The sequence below is a fragment of the Uloborus diversus genome, chromosome 9 (genome assembly GCF_026930045.1).
Source record: "Uloborus diversus isolate 005 chromosome 9, Udiv.v.3.1, whole genome shotgun sequence".
NCBI classification, from domain to species: domain Eukaryota; kingdom Metazoa; phylum Arthropoda; class Arachnida; order Araneae; family Uloboridae; genus Uloborus; species Uloborus diversus.
The window spans coordinates 130,198,236-130,218,093 of NC_072739.1; the positions used below are offsets into that span (position 1 = coordinate 130,198,236).

At 35.1% G+C, this 19,858-nt stretch overlaps 1 protein-coding gene across 1 annotated transcript; it reads right to left on the reverse strand.

Annotated features, from left to right (window-relative positions):
- Positions 1 to 9,018: 9,018 nt before the first annotated feature.
- Positions 9,019 to 14,409, reverse strand: LOC129230489 (fibroblast growth factor receptor substrate 3-like). Its single transcript, XM_054864891.1, has 3 exons — positions 14,356 to 14,409; positions 12,261 to 12,385; positions 9,019 to 10,333 (listed from the first exon to the last, which is right to left on the reverse strand). Exons 1-3 carry the CDS (start codon positions 14,407 to 14,409, stop codon positions 9,019 to 9,021), a joined length of 1,494 nt encoding a protein of 497 aa, XP_054720866.1.
- Positions 14,410 to 19,858: the final 5,449 nt, after the last annotated feature.

The following is a 19,858-nucleotide window of genomic DNA, read 5'->3' on the forward strand; positions in this document are numbered from 1 at the left end:
AAAGAAAAAAAAATCTTCTGTCGCCATAAAAGAGAAAAAATATGTCAGTCATTGATGCTACTGCAAGAAATCTTGTTGAGTATATCAATGGCGTCGCTACGGGGGGCGGGGAGGGGCCGCCTCGGGTGTCACCTGTGTAGGGGTGACACCCAAAGTTGAATTGCAAGTTTTTGAAAAATATAAAGTGAAAATGCATTTTTAAGACTATGTTCTTAAATGTTTTTCGGGGGGGGGGGCATACCCCCAGATCTCTCACCCCCACCCCACATCATGGAGTTAATATCATTCTCAAGATTTGGTTCATATTGCCAAATTTAGACCTAGCAGTGACTTCCTCTGAAGCCAAAAGTGAAACCCATTATTTTACCCTGTGTTTGAGATACGTTTGGAATAATTAAGGGGCCACATATGCGTCTGGGGCTAGTTACATAAAAATTGTTTATAGTTTTTGTTTTTTGTACACTAACCGATTTAAAATTTCATAATAACACAAATGTATGGATTCTTCTGAAAATTGTATGAATTTCATGTTTTCACGAAACATTAAAACTTTTTTTTTCGTATGTGTGTGGGGGAAGGGGGGGTGACACCAAATATTACCCCCGAGTGTCATCTATGCTAGGCTCGCCACTGGATTATATGACTACTCGCTTCGCAGTCAAAAGATTCAATCGTTTGTATTTTTTCCCCTCAACTTTGAATAGTTAACTGCAACGTAACTTCAACACAATCCATTTTTAAATTCTATAATTTCATTTTTATCTATCGCGATATGTTTTCTAACCTTCTGATTATAAAGCATTCTTGCATTTGTTTTCACACAAATAAAATTTTCTTCTTTGGGGGAGTTTTGTGTTTACCACTAGAGAATTGTCCCACAACCCATTCCATTAAAAATATAGCATACTTTCGTAATGTTTTTAAATTTTTATTATTGTACACAAAATTTAGAGATAAAGTATTTTAATTTCAAAATAAATGCTTGATAAGTGTAGCACCAGTAAATAAATATTTTCATATATAAATATTGTGACAGCACATCGAACTAAATCTGTAATCTCTTGAGAGAATTATATCTAGAAAATTTTTGACGCATATGTAATTCCTTAATAACAAATAATAATAATGAATGTCATAAATTAAAAAAAAAAAAAAGAAGAAAGAAAAGAAAGATGCGAGAATTCATAATATTTGTTTTAAACCATAAATAAACAAATGCAAATATTCATTTACAAAATAAAATGCGGAACATGGTTATTTGACAAAGAGTATGTACAAATACTAGGAGCAAAAGTTTTGGATCTCTCAAGTGGTATCAATAAAAACAATAAAACTGTATTAAGATAACTTTGGAAGAAAAATACATTTTATTTAAATTCTTCTGATTTCAAGGTATAATTCCATCAGTTCTTAATTCATCATCGATAAAAGTAATCATGATGTGCTTTGAATGAAGGGAGAGCGCTGCACCATCAGAGGTTGCACCTTGGGAAGATCAGCATAGCTCTGCCATTAATTGACGTTTTACGAAACCATCTGATATAGTTGGTCCCTTGACCACCAAGAGTTAGTGTAGAGTAACTAGCAACTTTAAAATGAGATTTCTGGGAGCTAGTTTAAAATAATTTTTCTATTTTTTCCTGATTGACAACTGCTAAAGTTTAATACAGTATCTTACACTACCAATAATGTTTTGCTTAATGGAATGGATAGTTAATCTGCACTACTAATCCCAAACACTTTTACAGCCCATGTTTTTTCTTTCTCAATGTCTTGTACCTTGCGCCGACACAATACATATAACATCAGGATTAAATGAAAAAAAAGCCAGAATTTGTCCATGACAGTGGAAAACAATTCTATAAAAAATATATGTAAATTTCATTCCCACTCACCAACAGGATTTTTCAGTGCGTCATAAGCAATCTTTCGAATTCCCCGTGAATTTCATGTCACATGACATGCCCATGTACAAATCCGGTACTTTATAAAGAAAAAAAAATCCAGCACACAATATCTAGCATCCAGCTCCAGGCATTCATTTAAATGTTGACGTCTGGAATTCAAACCATGTTTCTCAATCACGAATTGCGATAGAAGATACTCCTTAGTCTTCTTGTTTCTACAAACGTGGCCGCACTTAATTCTTATAGGCCGTAACAATCGTTGAAACCCATGGCGACAAAGAGGGCACTACACGCAATCCCCGTTTTCCATTACGTTGCCATTGATTGGTGGATGCACAGGATTGGGTTCAGCGCCTCATGCTCTCAAAATGGGCGACATATGAAGTTTTGAATTTTTCGAGAATTTCAAAAGCAGATCATGGTTGCATCGGTTTAACACAGAAAAGTCATTAATTGTCAAGGCCCGTAACGAGTCAGTGCCATCTAGTGGGGCCATGCTACAAATAGCTTCTATCATACTCATAAATGGGAAAACATAATTTGATTTCTATACGCTTAACTTCAAATGAATGCCAGTGGAAGGACGCTAGATAATGTGTGCTGGATGCTGTTTAAGGAAGTGTTGGATGCTGTCTAAAGAGGAATGTGTGAAGTCGAGATGGTCGGTATAAATAAAGGAATTTGGGGGGACATGGACGCCACCGTCCAGAAGGTGCAACCACGTGCGCAGTCCGTTGTACTTCAAAAGTGAGCCGGAACGCCAACTTCAATCATGTGAGGTCAGTTTCCAATTTGTGATTGGTCAAAAAAAAAAAAAAAAAAAAGGCCGTTTACAAGAAACGAGCTTTCATAAAATTTTCTAGTAACGATGAAGCTCCTTCTTAAGCAGCTTTAACAACGTTACCTGAAAAGAGGATTTATGGTTACTAGAAAACTGAGCTTCAATAAAGATTTCTAGTAATAATGAAGTTCCTTCTTAGGTAGCGTTGACAACGTTACTTGAAAAGAAGCACCATACCATGGTTACTAGAAAACTGAGCTCCCATAAAGGTTTCCAGTAGCGATGAAGATCCTGCTTAAGTAGCGTTGACACCGTTACTTGAAAAGAGGCACTATGGTTACTAGAAAACTGAGCTTCCATAAAGGTTTCTAGTAACGATGAATTTCCTTCTTAGGTAGCGTTGACAACGTTACTTGAAAAGAAGCTCTATGGTTAGCAGAAAACTGAACTTCCATAAAGGTTTCTGGTAACCATGAAGCTCCTTCTTAAGTAGTGTTAACAATGTTACTTGAAAAGAGTCTCTGTGGTTACCAAAAAATGAGCTTCCATAAAGGTTTCTAGTAACAATGAAGCTCCATCAAAAGCAGCGCTGACAACGTTGCTTGAAAAGAGGTTCTATGGTTACTAGAAAACTGAGCTTCTATAAAGGTTTCTAGTAACGATGAACTTCCTTCTTAGGTAGCGTTGACAACGTTACGTGAAAAGAAGCTCTATGGTTAGCAGAAAACTGAATTTCCATAATGGTTTCTGGTAACCATGAAGCTCCTCCTTAAGTAGCGTTAGCAATGTTACTTGAAAAGAAGCTCTATGAAATATTTATAGAAGTTCAGTTTCCTAAAGATTTTGTTTTTACATTACAGATATGAAGAATGATATACAGATATGATTTTTGTATAATGTTTTGTACTTTATATAGACATAAAATAAGATTTATTAGCTATATTTTGTTTATTTTTCATTTAGTACTAACTTACAACACCCTGCAAGATCGTACTGCATGGTATTGAGCCTACTGATACTTTGCAAGGGTGTAAAAAATGATTTATTACTCCATAATAAAATATTCATAGTTTTTAAGTGTTCAAAAATTCTTACAAGTGGTACACAATAAGATATTGCTCACCTTTCTACTGTGATCTTTACTCAACTAAAAATACTTCTTTTCAAACTGTTCCAAGGTACAACGCTTTCCCTTATATTTAAATTCTTTTACTTATTAACATATTTTCTCGATCCTATACCAGTTGTTTATCACTTGAACTTGTTGTTTAAGGACAATAAAAGATGAAAAAATTGAGCATAAATTGGAAATTAATCGTATCCAAAAATAAAGTTCATTAGTGATATCTCAGTAAGTAAGGTAATACAGTCTTCAAATTACATATAGTACTGCAAGTACTGCATATTTATCACAAAATAAATATCAATTTAAAGACAGAATTCTGTTGAGTTCTTTTTAAATTAGACTATTTCTATCAGAATAATTTACATCTAGATGAAGTTTTCATCAGTGTTAAAAAGACTTCGTAAAATGATCTACAGCGTAAAAAACGTTTAAATCACCCACGAAAAATCACCGTTATGATTCATATTTAACAAATACAACCCAAATTTAAAAAAAAGTAGAATATCAGAACTGCTTAAACAAAACTTGTCAGTTAGTCGGATGAAATGAATGTATGCTAATTAAACAAAGTAAAACATGTTATTTATGATTGGGTAAAGCAAATTTAACAACTTTAAAGATATTATTTTAACAATTTCAGAGTAATTAATACATTTGAAAATTCTGTGGATTTTTTACATGAGTCAAAAAAATAGAGTAATCAATTCATTTAATGAGAATTTGAAAAGTAGCGAAAGTATTTGCATACCTGTTAACTGCGTAGGTTGCGACAAGTATAAAGCTTGATGTCCGGAAAATGTTACGTTATTCTTTTGCTGGAAATGGGTTCTGAACGTGATAAAATCGGAAACAAGGAAGTTGTTTATTGTATCAACTTTAAAGTTAGAAAATAAAGTTAATCTTGGGTTAAAAGAGCTATTTACTATCTACGTTCTTGGAGATTTCAAAAGAATATCGATGGTCCGGCCAATTAAAAAATTAACCGAAATAAATGAGGTAGAAGCTTGCAACAACTGATAGAGATGAACTCAAATTAAAGTAAATCGTCTAAAATAATCGTTTTAAAACTGCCTCTTACATCCATAAGTGTTGGAAAGAATCTGTAGCTATCGAGTCCAAGCCAACTACACTTGGACGATTGCATAAACTGCAGTTGCAATTGCGGGTCCACGAAGTAAAACCAAAGATGAGCATGAAGCAGATACGTGACCAACCCTCCTGGAGCAAAGAGACGCTCATTTGTGTGCAACAAGACTAAGAAGATACTTCATTCAGTGATGAATATTTATTTGTAATATCTGTTGAAGAAAGAGGTGTTCAGGTTTGGCATTAGAGAAGCGAAATGCTTGAAATATCTTGTGTAAGATGTTCTCTTAAATCGAGACATCCTTTATGGTGTGGGGATGCATGAGAGTGAGAGTGATTGGAACTATATAATGTATCTTAAAACAATATGTGAATTCCGCTGTTTATCAAAATAAACTGAATTACTGCAAGAGGGGATACTCTTTTCTGAGGCGCACAGCAGAGACACATTTATCTTTCAGGAAGATTCCGCTTCGAGTCACATCTCTAAATCGACTGGTAGATTTTAAGCAGAAAAAGGGATTTCGGTATTAAACTATCTTAGCAACTCGACCAATCTGAATACCATCGAAAATTTGTGGCATCGTTAAATCTAAAGAAAAAGGTTTAAGACCTAAGGCCCGGTAACAAAATTGAACTCATTGCCACATTGAAAAGGGTATGGAAACAGTATCTGTAGCCTTGAATGTAAACAGCTGGTGGAATTTATATCTGAAAGGATTGAAGATGTGATTCTTGCAAAAAATGACGCGACAAAATATTGATATTGTTTCGTTTGAAAATGATTTTCCCGTTTTAATTTTAATATTTTATTTTTTGACTCAATGTAAAGTTTCATCACTTTCAACTTTTGGATAATTCTGTCTAAGTTAATTTTTAATCAAGTTAATATGAAATGTTATGTGCACTTCAAAGTCTAAGAAAGGAGGCACGTTCATTTAAGTATTTTCTTTGCTCTTATATTTTGTTTGATTGAGTTTTTTCTTCAGACAATAAAAGTATTCTCTATTTTTGAATTTGGGCTGTAATACATAATGCTGAATGCTATACAAAATAATATACCATTGTACTTTATGGAATCAATAAAGAAAAATTACAGTTGAACTTGGAAATTCCGAATTAAAAATATTTAAAACATACATGTAAATCACGATTATGCTTCATATTTAATAAATGACCCATAATGCTTGCTGCTGTACAATAATGCCCAATTGTATTTTATGGAATCGATAAATCGTAAATACAGTTGAACTTGGTTAATTCCAAATAAAAAAATTGTTTAATCACAAATGTGAATCACCATTATGATTCATATCTAACAAATAATTCATACTTCGTACTGCTGTACAAAATAATGCACTATTATACTTTACAGAATCGATAATCGATAAAATAAAATTACAGTTGAACTTGGTTATTTCCAAGTTAAAATTATTTAAATCACACATGTGAATCACAATTGTGATTCATATTTAACAAATAATCCATAATGCTCACTGCTGTACAAAATAATGCACTATTATACTTCATTGAATCGATAATCAATAAAACAAAATTACAGTTGAACTTGGTTGATTCCAAATTAAAAATATTTAAATCACACTTGTGAATCACCTTTGTGATTCATATTTAACAAATAATCCATAATGCTCACTGCTGTACAAAATAATGCACTATAATTTTTTATGGAATCGATAATCGATAAAACAAAATTACAGTTGAACTTGGTTCATTCCAAATTAAAAATATTAAATCACACATGTGAATCACCATTGTGATTCATATTTAACAAATAAATCCATAATGCTCCTTGCTGTACAAAATAATGCACTATTATACTTTACGGAATCGATAAAATAAAATTACAGTTGAACTTGGTTAGTTCTAAATTAAAAATATTTAAATCACACATGTGAATCACCATTGTGATTGATATTTAACAAATAATCCATAATGCTCACTGCTGTACAAAATAATGCACTATTATACTTTATGAAATTGATAAATCAAAATTTCAGTTGAACTTTGTTAACTCTAAGTTTTAGAAAAGTTTGGAGTTTTATTTTTTATTGGTTGGTACCCAGACGGCTTTGCCCGCAGTAGAAAATAAAAAGGTCATTTGGTTCGCCTGTATATTTATAAATAATGGATGATGAATTTCTCACCAATTTGCTATGTTTATTTGCTCGCCCATGTTACGGTAATTTGCTTTTCCATGTTATGATAATTTGCTCGTCCATGTTAAAGCAATTTACTTGCACGTGTTAGGATAATTTGCTTGGTGAAATGTTCTTTAAATTGGAATAGAAAAAGAGCAATATCGAATTTTCGAAAAATCGCTTTGAGGTGCACGCTCTCATGCTGCAAACTAATTTTGTGCCAAATTTCATAAAAATTGGGCAAACGGTCTAGGCGCTATGCGCGTCACAGATATCCAGACATTGAGCTTTATTATTAGTAAAGATAATAATATAAAGAAAAAGATTAAATTGCTTATTTAAGTCTTACTTTCAATATTTAAATTTCAAAATTGAAACTCCAGTGCAGTAAAATCAGTTCCTGAGATTAACATCGAGTAACTCATTTTGATTAAATATTAGACAGCCATTTCTTTTCAATTTACTGTTATGGATATTGGATATTGCTCAGGATATAGAGAATAAAGTGAAAACTTTGACCGATTAACGAGATAAAAACCAAAGATAAGAAATTATTAGAATTTTAATTTCTGGTTCCATACAAATCAATGAAATCAATCACACGTGCTATGATCAAACCAAGCACAAAAAAAATATATATAGTTGGTTTTCTCCAGCCACTGTGTGTTAAAATTTACCCCTTTTTCTCAAAAAACTTTTTTGGAGAGAAAGCAGAACTTATTATTTTTTTAAAGCAATAATAATGCCAGTGAAATTTTGTGCAATACGGTTTTCAGACTTGAGCTATATATAGTTTCTGATATAGGGAATCGTTTGAAAAGATATTTATAACACCTGAGCCTTGGAACACCAGCAATCAATGTCAGATTTTGACCGAATTTAATTGATGATAGAAATATGTCTACGAAGTTGCAGAAGTAAACTTTATTACTTCTGCAAACTAATATTATTGGTTAGATGCAATAGCAGCCAATATTATGCAGTACCCTGTTATAGTTATCACATTAACCAATGACATAAAGATTTTTTGGTTGTCGCAATGCTTTTACATTTGGAGCTAAGACAACCAATGTCATTTGTAATACCCAAGTATAAATTAAAATGAATTTTAAATTATATGAAAATTCTTAATGCAGCATCCTCACATACATAATAGCCAATGATCGAGTAACGCTCCTGACGTCATCAACAATGAAACTCGCGCCACGGCATGATAATTTGATAATATGTTTTGGCAATGTTTGACATGCAAGGAAAAGCTTTATTGTGACGAGGCTGAACTGGATCCAGTAACTTCACTGTTTTACTGGTAAGACTGTCCTTTCAAGAGAATGAAGAAACGAAAAAGTGGTCAACAGTGAACGCTATCAATTGGAGTTTAGGGTTCATCCGCTGGAGGTCATTCCACTGGGTTTAAATTTCAACTATCAAAATATCACCAAACAGGCAATTGCTTCGTTCAAATGTGGAAGCAATTTTCACCAGTCATATCGTAACGGGCGCTTTTCTAGTAATTTCGATCTCTGAAGTTTTCAAAACTTCGATGGGCTCGGGAGTAAGACTTAAATAGCACCAAAAAATAATTAAGGAACTTGATGACCACATTTTGTGAAACTGATATTATTGGTATCCAAAATGCAGATACATTTCATGAAATTACACGTTAAATAAAAATAAAAATACGTATTCTTATGCACCCTTTCCACTTCGAATTCGCCAAGTTCAACTGATTGATAACCTAACAAATGCATGTACCTAGCTAGAGATCTAGCACAGACCGTATATACAAAGAATGTATCAAGCATTCTGATTAGATCGAGTTAGATTAAAATATACATATTTACGCATTTTCACGATGATGGACTTTCAGTTCGAAAATAATATGTAACAGCGAAAAGTTTCTGCAAAAAACTAAGCAGTACATTTCGAGTTTCAAGTACATGATTATTATTTACAAGACTAGGCGGACATGCTATGGCAAGGAATCGCAGCATTGTGCCTTGTCTTTCTCATACTATCGTCATTGAAGGGGCACGAATTCACCGAATTGGACAGAGCTACCGTCTTGTCAAAGTCAATTTGAGCGTAGCTTTCTGGGGTCCTCGCAGGCGAACACACGGGCGAGTGAACACTGTTCGAAGTTGAAACTGGTGACAAGACAGTCGTACTGTTTATGCCATTGCACTGTTTGCTGCTACTGGAATGCAAATCCAGAAGTGCATACGTAACTCCTCTGGACTCTTCGTCCTTGGCCATCTCAGGTGCTAAAGGCGAACTTAGATTTTCGTAGCAGTGGGACTCTTTGCCGGATGAATCATTCTGATGAGATGGAACAGTTTGACCCTTTGGACTGGTGGGTGAGTTCTTCGACAAGCGATCTTCAGAAGGCGAAGATCTCCCGGACATGCCTTTGCTGCTGGAACTGCCGGAATGGACGATGGCTTCAGTTTCGACGTTCATGTAAAAGTGTTGCTGTTCTTTATATCGCTTAGCGGACTGTTCCTGTTTTAGGAGATCGTCTAATTTGGCATAATTTGTATTGACGTCCACACAGTTCGCACAATTCTGCGTGCCACAGCAATCTCGAGTTAAGTGTCCTGGACTCAAGGCAACCATTGGGCTGTTGACGTAGGTGTTCTCTCCACACCTTGGCACCGAACAGCATCTGTGCTGATGATCAACGACGTTGGCGTTCATGTATTCATGGTGGTGATGCGTCAAGCACATGCCGTTCGTACAGTTCTGCATTACCACCTCATTATTCACGTAATTATGGGCAGAGGGCGAAATGGATCTACTACCGCAAGACCCGAGAGTATTGCAGCAAGTGGACAAAGTAGACGTCGACATGCCAGGCCATTCTGGGGAGTTAACATTCGCTGCTCCATTGGCCAATCCTGAATGAATGCACACGTAACTACCTGGAGAGCCGGCTGTAGGATTTCTGGAGATGCCATTCGCTCTGGAAGCTACAGGCAAGTTATATTGCACTGTATATTCATGCACTCCAACAGGCGTCGCCGGTATTGGCTCCAAATACCCGGATGAATCCACTGGCGCGGGATAGGGCAAATGTCCACCAGGAGAGATCCTCTCAGCTAAGCTGACCTGGTCTTCTAAAGGTCCTTGAGGAGTGATTGGACAGCTGTTTATACTTTCCTGGAGGATTGTGAAGAGTTCCTGAGCACGACGGCACTTGAAAGCATAGACTCCGGGACCAGTGGGGCACCTTCGGCCACATTCGAACGAGAAGACTTCAGAATCGAAACCATACCTTGTGAAAGAAAAAAAAAAAATTAGTATTCAGCTGGAATGTGTAAATGAGTTATAGTTGCTATGAATCTGAGTAAACAAAATACTGCAAATGATTCGCTCATGCGTCGAAGTAAAAACCAAAGGATTCCATTGACTGGAAGACACGACGATTGTTTTCCAAAATAATGAAACGAAAACACTTTGATCTACATTTTTACAATCTAAAAAAAAATATCTATTTGATTAATACTTAGTAATAACCTGAAGCATACCTATTGAATCATATGTAGTAATATTTTATTTCCCTTTTCGGTTCAAAGATATTATCTGCTTTTCTATTACAATAATTTTAAATTTTCATTGGTATTAGAATGTATATTACTATTCGTAAAACCATTACTTTATTTAAATTAACTCCATACACTTGTAAAATAAAAATTCGATGTAATTAAGAACGTCATAACAATAGCAGTCTAAAAACAATTATTTGTTTTTCGCTTGAAGTTAATTATGGTTTGTAAGATGTTTTGAAAAGATTCACTGTAGTAACATAAAAACAAAAATGACACCATGAATTAAAGTAGGGCTAAGGCTTTCTCCTGATCTTTATTACTCGGGACATCAAATAAAATGAAAATATTGGATTTGAACTGTTATTATTCGAACTTAATTGACTGTTTTCCTTGCAGGCAACAAGTTTACTCAAGCTAAAATCAAATACTTTCAGGTAAAATTGACTTCACTCAAAGGTTTGAGGGAGTAACTTTTACACCGGTTCAAATATGGACAGAAGATTCAAAAGCAAATGTAATGAAAAAAAAATTGCTTTCTGAAGAAAGAAATTTTTAGAACGTATATTAACAAACAATTGAGAACCCCCAAATTTTCCCCCCAATATTTATTTACCTACATATAATACTTACTAAAAATACTTAATTATGCATTTTAATCTTATTGTTAATAAATCAGAAGACAAATCTTATAATTAAGTAACCTAACCCTCTGCTGCCTAAATTATTTTTGCTGAAAAGAAAAATATTCATACACAGATAATGCTAAAGAATAATGTATTTGACACACATGAAGTATATTTTTTAAAAATCTTTTATATTTTCAAAATAGGTTTGTGACTCTTTTGTCAGTACCCAACACCCTAAATATAAAGCAATCATATTAAACCACTCAAGTCACGCTGGTCAATCCTCATATAAATAATAGCAGATGATGAAGTAACCCGCCTGTTTCAACAATGAAACTCACGCCATGGCATGATAATTTGATAATATGTTTTGATAATGTTTAACATGCAGGGAAACATTTTATGGTGACAAGGCTGAACTCGATCTGGTAACTTAACAGTTTTACTGGTTAGACTTTCATTTTAGGAAAACGAAGATCCTAAAACCATGAACGCTATCTACTGAAGTTTAGGTTAAACCACTGGTGTTAGGGTTAAAATTTCAACTATTAAACTATCACCAAACAGTCAACTGCTTCGTTCAAATGTCGAAACAATTTTCACCCGTCATACCATGATGGGCGATTTTCTAGTAAAGGAAAAACGCTCCTGAATATGGATGGAGTTTGATGTGACCTTAGAGACCCGGCTGGGACTCTAAGGTCTATCTGGACACGGGAAAAAGTTGTTTTCATGTTATGCTTTTCGGACGCTTTCCCGCCTACTAGAAGGGTTCGGTTGCCCATTGAACCGGGTTTTTTTGTGTATCTAGTTGATACTAGGTATGGATTCATATCGTGTTGTTTTATGTTATGCGAAAAAGCGCTCTGTACTGCTGGTTTTTTTAGAACTAATTTTTGCATTAAAAAAAAGAGATCCGTTTTTCTTCTAATGTCGCTCTTCAAAGTTTGATTTTTTGCGGAATAATTATTCATTGTAGTTACAAGAGAAACGTTTCTTAACTTATTTCATTAATCTCAATTCATACCTTCTCAATCCACAGAGCGGCCACCGTACGATGATATTTCTTTTTTGGTACAGAACAAGCTGCGTATCTGTAACCTCAATCCAACCCGGCTTCAAATGCCGACCATCTCCATCAACGTTCCACACCTAAGGAGCAAAAAAAAAACGATATTAACGACTGAACAAAATTCCTTAAGAACATTTCATGCAAACGTCCACATAAGCAGTAATCAAGGCCTCCTTCGCACCAGGCAACTTAGTTCAGTCAACTTTCCAATGGGCCGTTATCAGAATGTGTAACCAGGTAGAACAGTGAAGGAATCGCTTGGCATCCTTCACACGATAGTTAACTCGTCAGGCATCAGGGCTCGACTAACTGAAAGAGAGGCCCTAGGCCCACAATAATCTGGAGGCCTCCTGAGGACTCTCTAGCGGAATGCAGTGGATGATTTACAGGTTTGGGACCCATTTTGATTGCCTCTTTGGAGGATTCTTTGTCTATCTCAGAACTATGTATAAATCATTTATCATGTATATTTAAGAATCCACTTTGCGGTCCCTTATAATTGTGATAGGTAAGTTCGTTATTGGCAGAATCAATAAAAATTATCCTATAAGGAAGTTTTTACAATCAATAAGTCATAATTTTTTAATATTATTTAAAAAATACATATATTTTTCATATAGCTGTAATGCTACGCATAATTCTTTAAGTAATTTAGGGACCTTTAAGAAGATGGGGCCCTAGGCCCAGGCCTAGTCAGCCTGTGTGGTAATCTGACCCTGTCAGGCACGTCAGGCAGGCACAGGGTTCAAACATTGAGAAGAGATAAAATGGAGGCAGTGAAGACTTTCATTCGTAAGGGAAAGCCCCCAAGTCACGTGATAGATTTATGGACAAGCATTGGAACTAATCAGGTTTCCTTCGTTAGTTTCACGCAAAACGTGTCAACCATTCGTTGTTGAGTCACGTGACTCGAGCTCCTTTTCCCAGGCTTTTGCTTAGCCAACGATTATACCCCTCTATTTACTGATTCCTGCTCTAAGTGTTCAACCTGGCCTGCCTGACGTAGGCACACATTAGGCACGCAAGGCTGAATCAACTTGTTAGTTTATTCAACTCATTGGGACATTACCAAGCGTTCACTTTGCCCATAAGTAAACTAGTAGTGTCACCTCGATTCAGTTTAAACAGCGTCGTTGTGGAATAGCTGCTCGAATTTCTGCTTATTAGAAGAAAAGTTGATTCCACTAAGTTAACTCGTGTGAAGGACAACGGAAAACGCCAACTAGTTGACAAGCAAAATCATCGAAAAGTTGATTTAACTGCCTCTTGTGTAGTTGGCAGAGGCGTGTACAGGGAGGAGGGACACCTGTTGGCCCGGGCCCGAGCCTGAAGGGGGCCCGAGATTTCTAAAATGAGTGGTGAAATATATGTAGAGACGTAGGGGTATACAATATGGAGGGGGCCGTAAAAGTAATTTGTGAAGGGCCCCAATATTTCTGTAAACGCTTGTATTAGGCCTAAAACCATTTGACTGAGTAAAAAGAGTAAATAGTAAAATATTTCAAAACATGAAGTAGACCCTGAAAAAGGAATCTTCAGAACAAGAATAGCAGAATTTGTTGCCTGAGAATAAAAAGACATTCCATATTGATTACAGAGATGTGTTTGTAAAAAAATTGTAAAAAAAGCACTCGAAATCTTTGTACTGTGGAATGAGTAAAACGACAACAACGTGTATAAAGTACAAATAAAGTATTAAAATAGAGTTAAAAACTCAGCAAACAGCTGTTTCGGGGCTGTCAAATGCAAGCCCCTTCATCAGTGCATAAAAGAAGACTTTCGCACTGTTGGTTTGATATCTGCTATTGGTTTCTCTGTACAAACTACGGTTTTTATCCTATTTAATGACACAGTACGTAACTAGAATTTTGACAATTCACTTGAACGAGTAGGTTTGTTTACCTTTCGATTTTGGAATTCCAATGTTTTGGTGGAAAACAAATATCATACAGATGAATGATATTTATTTGGGAAAAAAAGGAAAAATATTTAACAACCGCTAATGAATAGTCAAAATAAGAAACGTTTGTTTTATATTAGTTATTCTTACGTCAAAAATCCTCGGATTGTTGTCGTACTCTGGTCTGGAGAAGACGCAGCCCATCTTTATCTTCCAGATTTAAGACGCATTCTGAAAAAAAAAAAAAATATTAGTACAACGTCTAATAAACAGTGCTTAACAGTTCATTAAAAAAAGTTTTGAACAGATGTCACAGCCTGTTCGAAAGATAGATCCAAAAATACATCAGCCACAGTAGTCCTGTATAACAATGGAAAGATATCTCCTAATTACGTATCTTCATAAGATGCGTTATTATAATAAATTATCACTAAAATAGGAAGTTCCGATCTAAGTTCGTGCTTTTAATAGAAGGTGTAAAGAACTTTTCTGTTTCCGGAAGAATTCCAGACAAGCAGCAGTGGAAAGATAACAGAATTCGGCAGACAATCCGATTCTAATATTATTTTAATTATAGCAGTCTGCCATGCTAGGCATTTCTTTTTCCTTCCAGAGATTGCATAGTAAATATCCGGGTTTTTTTTTCAAAATTCCTTTCTTTTGACATTGCAAGCACGTTCTGTTTAATTATCTTTCAGTTACCAATTGACACATTAGTGTTAGTTAACAATTTTTATGCCTACTTTTGAATGTAAAACAATTTGAATTTTCACAACCTTAAATTTAATTTCATTGCCCCATAGTCAGATGGACGTAAGTCACATTATGGTAATTTTACAGGAGAGAGGAAATTTTTTTTTTTTTTTTTTTTTTTTTTTTTTTTTTTTTTTTTTTTTTTTGGCGCACGCAAAGGAAGGGACTCGAGCTCTTTTAACGCTGGTAAACAATGAGGTTGTTTCCTTCAGTCAAAAGTACCACTTTTAGTCATTGAATTGGATAGAATGAGCAAAAAAAAATTACATGGACCCAGAAAATACTTTAATTTTCCCAACGGTTATTTTTTAATTAATTTTTTCAAATGTCCGATTTTTCAAACAAGGCGTAGTCTTGATGACGTCGCAAATGACGCAATTTGGCGCATCTTTCTACTAAGTTTCCACGTTATGATAATCAAGCAGCGAATTAAAATTGCGCTCTACGCTTGCTATCAACCATATCGTTGCCAATACACGTGAGTAAAGATGCGAATTAAATATTTTGCTCTATGATTGGCAACATTGAATGGCATTTCATCATTTGTGATGTCACACGACAGAAGTGTAAACAATGAAAGCGCACCGATTTAAGTAATTTTTTAAAAACATTAAACTTAAATAAATTATTTAAAAAATGGTCAGATCCTATGGTTTTAAAGCGTGCTCTTTCAGAAATAAATACTTTTAAAATTTTGGAAACGACCCCATTGAAAAGATTTTTTTTTTAAAAGAATTACGTTCGCATGACTCAATGCGGAATAGGCTCCTACATACAATGCACTAATAACCGGAAAATTGCAGTTTTTTGACTTACGTCAGTCCGGCTCTGAGGTACAGACCTGATGCTTCGACTCCGGAAGTGCTGTTCTAATCGAACACTCCCTGAACAGCGCATGAGGGCCGGTGCTTTGCATTCCATTTGTCTAACACTTTTATGAATAGACTTGGTATTACTTCAAAATGCTTTTTTGAGCAATCACGATTGCTTATTGTTCTCACTTGACTGTTTTGATGTCCTATCATTTTATTTTCTCACCGTTACCCTCCGCGCCATCACCGTCGACCGGCTCCTCACGATGCTGCTCATATAGCGAAAGCCGTCTCCAAGTTGCACCCATGTCCTACACACACGCGCATACACACACAACTACACACACGCACACATACACACACAAACACATACACACATACACATACACATACACACACGCATACATACAGACACTTACACATACACACACACGCAAAAACATACACACATACATACACACAACTACTCACACATTCATGCATACATACAGACACCTACACATACACACACAAAAACATACACACACATACACACAACTACCCACACATTCATGCCTGCACACAGACACAAACACATATGCCTACACACTCATACACATACCACCCCCCCCCCCCCACATACACACATTTATACACACATCTACTCACACTTATGCCTGCACACAGACACAAACACACATGCCTACATACACATACCCCTACACACAACACACATACCCCCCACACACACAAACACACACGCCTACATACACACACTCGTGATTGCGAAAAACATAATTTGAATTCAAGATGTCAAAATTCAATTTTTTTTTTTTTACTCTTATTCATTATCTTAGAAAAAAAAGCACCTGAGTTAACAATCTTTACTAATAATAAAGTTGAAAGTCTGTGTCTCTGGATGTCTCTTACGCGCATAGCGCCTAGATCGTTCGGCCGATTTCCATGAAATTTGGCACAGAATTAGTTCGTAGCACAGGGGTGAGCACCTCGAAGCGATATTTCGAAAATTCGATTTTGTTCCTTTTCTATTCCAGTTTTAAGAAAATTTTACCGCGCAAATTATCATAATGTGAACTAGAAAATTTCCATAACGTGAACGAGCAAACCATCATATGCGACCATGGGCGAGCAAATGAACATAGCAAATTGGCGATATATTCATCATCCATTATTTCTAAATGTACAGGCGAACCAAATGACCTTTTAATTTTCTACTACGAGCAAAGCTGTGCGGGTACAGCTAGTATTTAATAGTTTCCATCATGTGCTTTGGCAGTTTTTCTTATACATATTAACGGAAAAAAAAGAAAGAAACTAAAACTAACTGATGAATACTAACCACAATTGCATTTTTATATATTCTCAAGGTCCTGCAATGACTATGCTCTATTGAGTTATTTGTTATCTCAGCTCTTATTTACATTTAATGGCACATATTAGTTGCTGCTATTAAATTTGTATATTTCATTATTTATGACGCACAGTTTCTTTTTTTTTAGTATACTTGACTTCCAAATGCTGCACTCCGCTCTTAAGCTTACAACGTCAATTTTCCACTTTTTATTTTACAGGATCAACTTGCAACGCAGTACACACCTCATTGTCTATGATAAGTTGGGGAAATTATAACCCCTTTCAGACGTTTTACATTTTGGACTTTTAAATGTCTAGTCAAAAAAGTAAAATTAAACCTTTCAACAGTTCAGTGTGGTGATTTTTTGCTTCTTTAAGAATGTGGGAAAAAAAAACAATTAACCCCTTCTAAACTTTTGGTGTGCCAGATTTTCTGTTAGTTCCTCAGTTTTTTCTCTTTTTCAATCGCAAACAGCTTCTTGCAAATTTAAACTTTGATCAGATGGAAGAAGCTTCTTTTTTTGTATATGTTTTAGGCATTTTTTAACTGAACGCAAAATCGTTAATTTTGAGTTAGCATGCATCACCTCATTCAGGTTGAAGAAAAAAAAAGGCGGGGGGGGGGGGGGTCGCTCTATGTTTTACCTCTTTCACAACAATTAGCCTCAAGCTACAGCGTCTCCTATAGTTTATTTGAATTGCGAATAACGAATCTGTTTACAGTGGTTTCTTCTTGGTAACGTCCTCGAATGAAAATTTTTATGTGACTATATTCATTTTGCTAATGAATTCAACTGAATGTATAAGTAAATCAATAAGCGGAATCTTCAGTATTCTCTTAAATAAAATCGTTAATATTCTGACAGAAAAGTAAAGCATAAATAAAATGAATGTCAGCTAACGTGTGCTACAATGTATACGGTGTAAAAAATTTCCCAACACAAATGTCATTCTAAAAGACATTACGTCAAAAGAATATGTCAATAGAATTTTCCCCCTTAACATCTTCTAAAATAGTACATTTGCATCCGCAAATGATCTTTTTGAGAACCGAGACTTAGATCTTCACTTCCGGTTCCGTTTTCAACGAAACATATTCTTCGACGCATATTTCTCGATATGAGTTTCTGACTTTCTAAAAATAGTCTATGTCCACAAACGAGAATTTCTGCAACCGTCGTCCAATCAGTTAAGTGCTGAACTGGCGTACAGGTTGGTACAATGTTCCTAGTAGCAGCCACATTTAACCATCGCTCGAAAATATTAGAAGGACAAAAATGCGATTTACAATATCCGACCAAACACAAAAAAAATTCAAAGTTGTACGGCAGGTGCAACAATTTTTAGAATTCGAAACTCATCTTCTCGGATAAGATTAATAATTTTGGTCGTTCGGAATTCAAAAAAAAAAAAACTACCTCACAAAAAATCGTAAAAACCCTTGAAATTCAAATTAAAAAAAAAAAAAACATGTATGAATAAACATGTTTTTAACGACGTCACAAAATTTTGAAAATGAAACTGAGCTTACAAAGTTCATTCACTGATGGTCTGGCCAATGCAAAAGTTAATATTAACTTCTTGTTCTTGATTAAAAAAATAATTTAAAAAAAAAGGAAACTTTATTTTTTTTACTTATGTTTTCCTCCTCATTTACGGTAAGCTCTGGTTCCGATAAGTCGAAAAGCAGCAGCAACAAGTTCGTTGCCTCTGGCCGGAGCTGAGGGCGTTGATTTGTGTCGCGACAACGATCAGCGCGTCCATTTTGGGAGGGAAGGAAAATGACAGATCCCGTTGCCCCTGGCAACCAGACGTTTAATAACTCCGACCAGTCGTTTTCACTTTCCCTTACCAACATCTCTGCTGTACAGCGCGCTGACCTGTCATTGGAATGGAAGCAGTAGTATTTGTTTTTAGTCTATGAAAATCTTTGATCGTTTTGACATTTGGGGGCTAGGTGACAAAGTGTTTGCTTTGCCTGGTGTCATGTGCATAGCTATAGAAAAATTAATCCCTTACCTCGGGGTGCCCACAGGGGGGGGGGGGGTATTATGGCGCAAATTGAGCCATCAAAATTTTTCGGGGGGATTTTTTTTTTTTAACTTTATTCATATAAATTTATTTAGTGATTTATTTTTAATTTAAATTATTTATTATGTTTTATTTTATTCTGTTCATATTTTATTTCATTTATTTATTTAGTTTGTGTGTCTGTGTGTGAGTGTGTATGCAATTGCCGTAGCACAGAACTTTTCAAATAAAATAATAATGACAATAAAAATTTAAAATAAATTTTTAAAAAAATTAAAGAAGTAAATTAAATTTAAAAAAATAAAAAAAGTAAATATAACAAAAAAAGTAAATTAAATGATGAAAAATAAAAAACGTAAATTAAATAAAAAATATTGAAAAAAATTAATAAAATATAAAAAGAGTTAAATATAAAAAAAGGGAAAGAGGGTTGAGAATAATCGGGGGGGGGGGGGGATTTACGCTATTGAACTTGGGGGGGATGAGCACCCCTGCCTTACCTAGGGGCAGGGGCGTGCACAGAAATTCCGGGGCCCGTCACAAATGACTTTCACAGGCCCCTTCCATGGGGGTGAGTAATGAACAGAATTCTCCTTTTCGCTTCAAAATATGAAAAAGTTCTTTAGTTTTAGATCTAAAACCATATTAAATTCAAATGAACATGAAGCACTGGCAGACCTCGAGGTGGTTGTTTATAACCTTCC

Bases quoted from the DNA above. Each gene is read 5' to 3' on its own strand.
- LOC129230489 (XM_054864891.1), bottom strand. From the start codon at position 14,409: ATGGGCTGCGTCTTCTCCAGACCAGAGTACGACAACAATCCGAGGATT. The intron at 12,386-14,355 runs GTAAGAATAACT...TTTGCTCCTTAG, and splicing joins ACAATCCGAGGATTTTTGAC to GTGTGGAACGTTGATGGAGA. The intron at 10,334-12,260 runs GTATGAATTGAG...TTCTTTCACAAG, and splicing joins CCGCTCTGTGGATTGAGAAG to GTATGGTTTCGATTCTGAAG.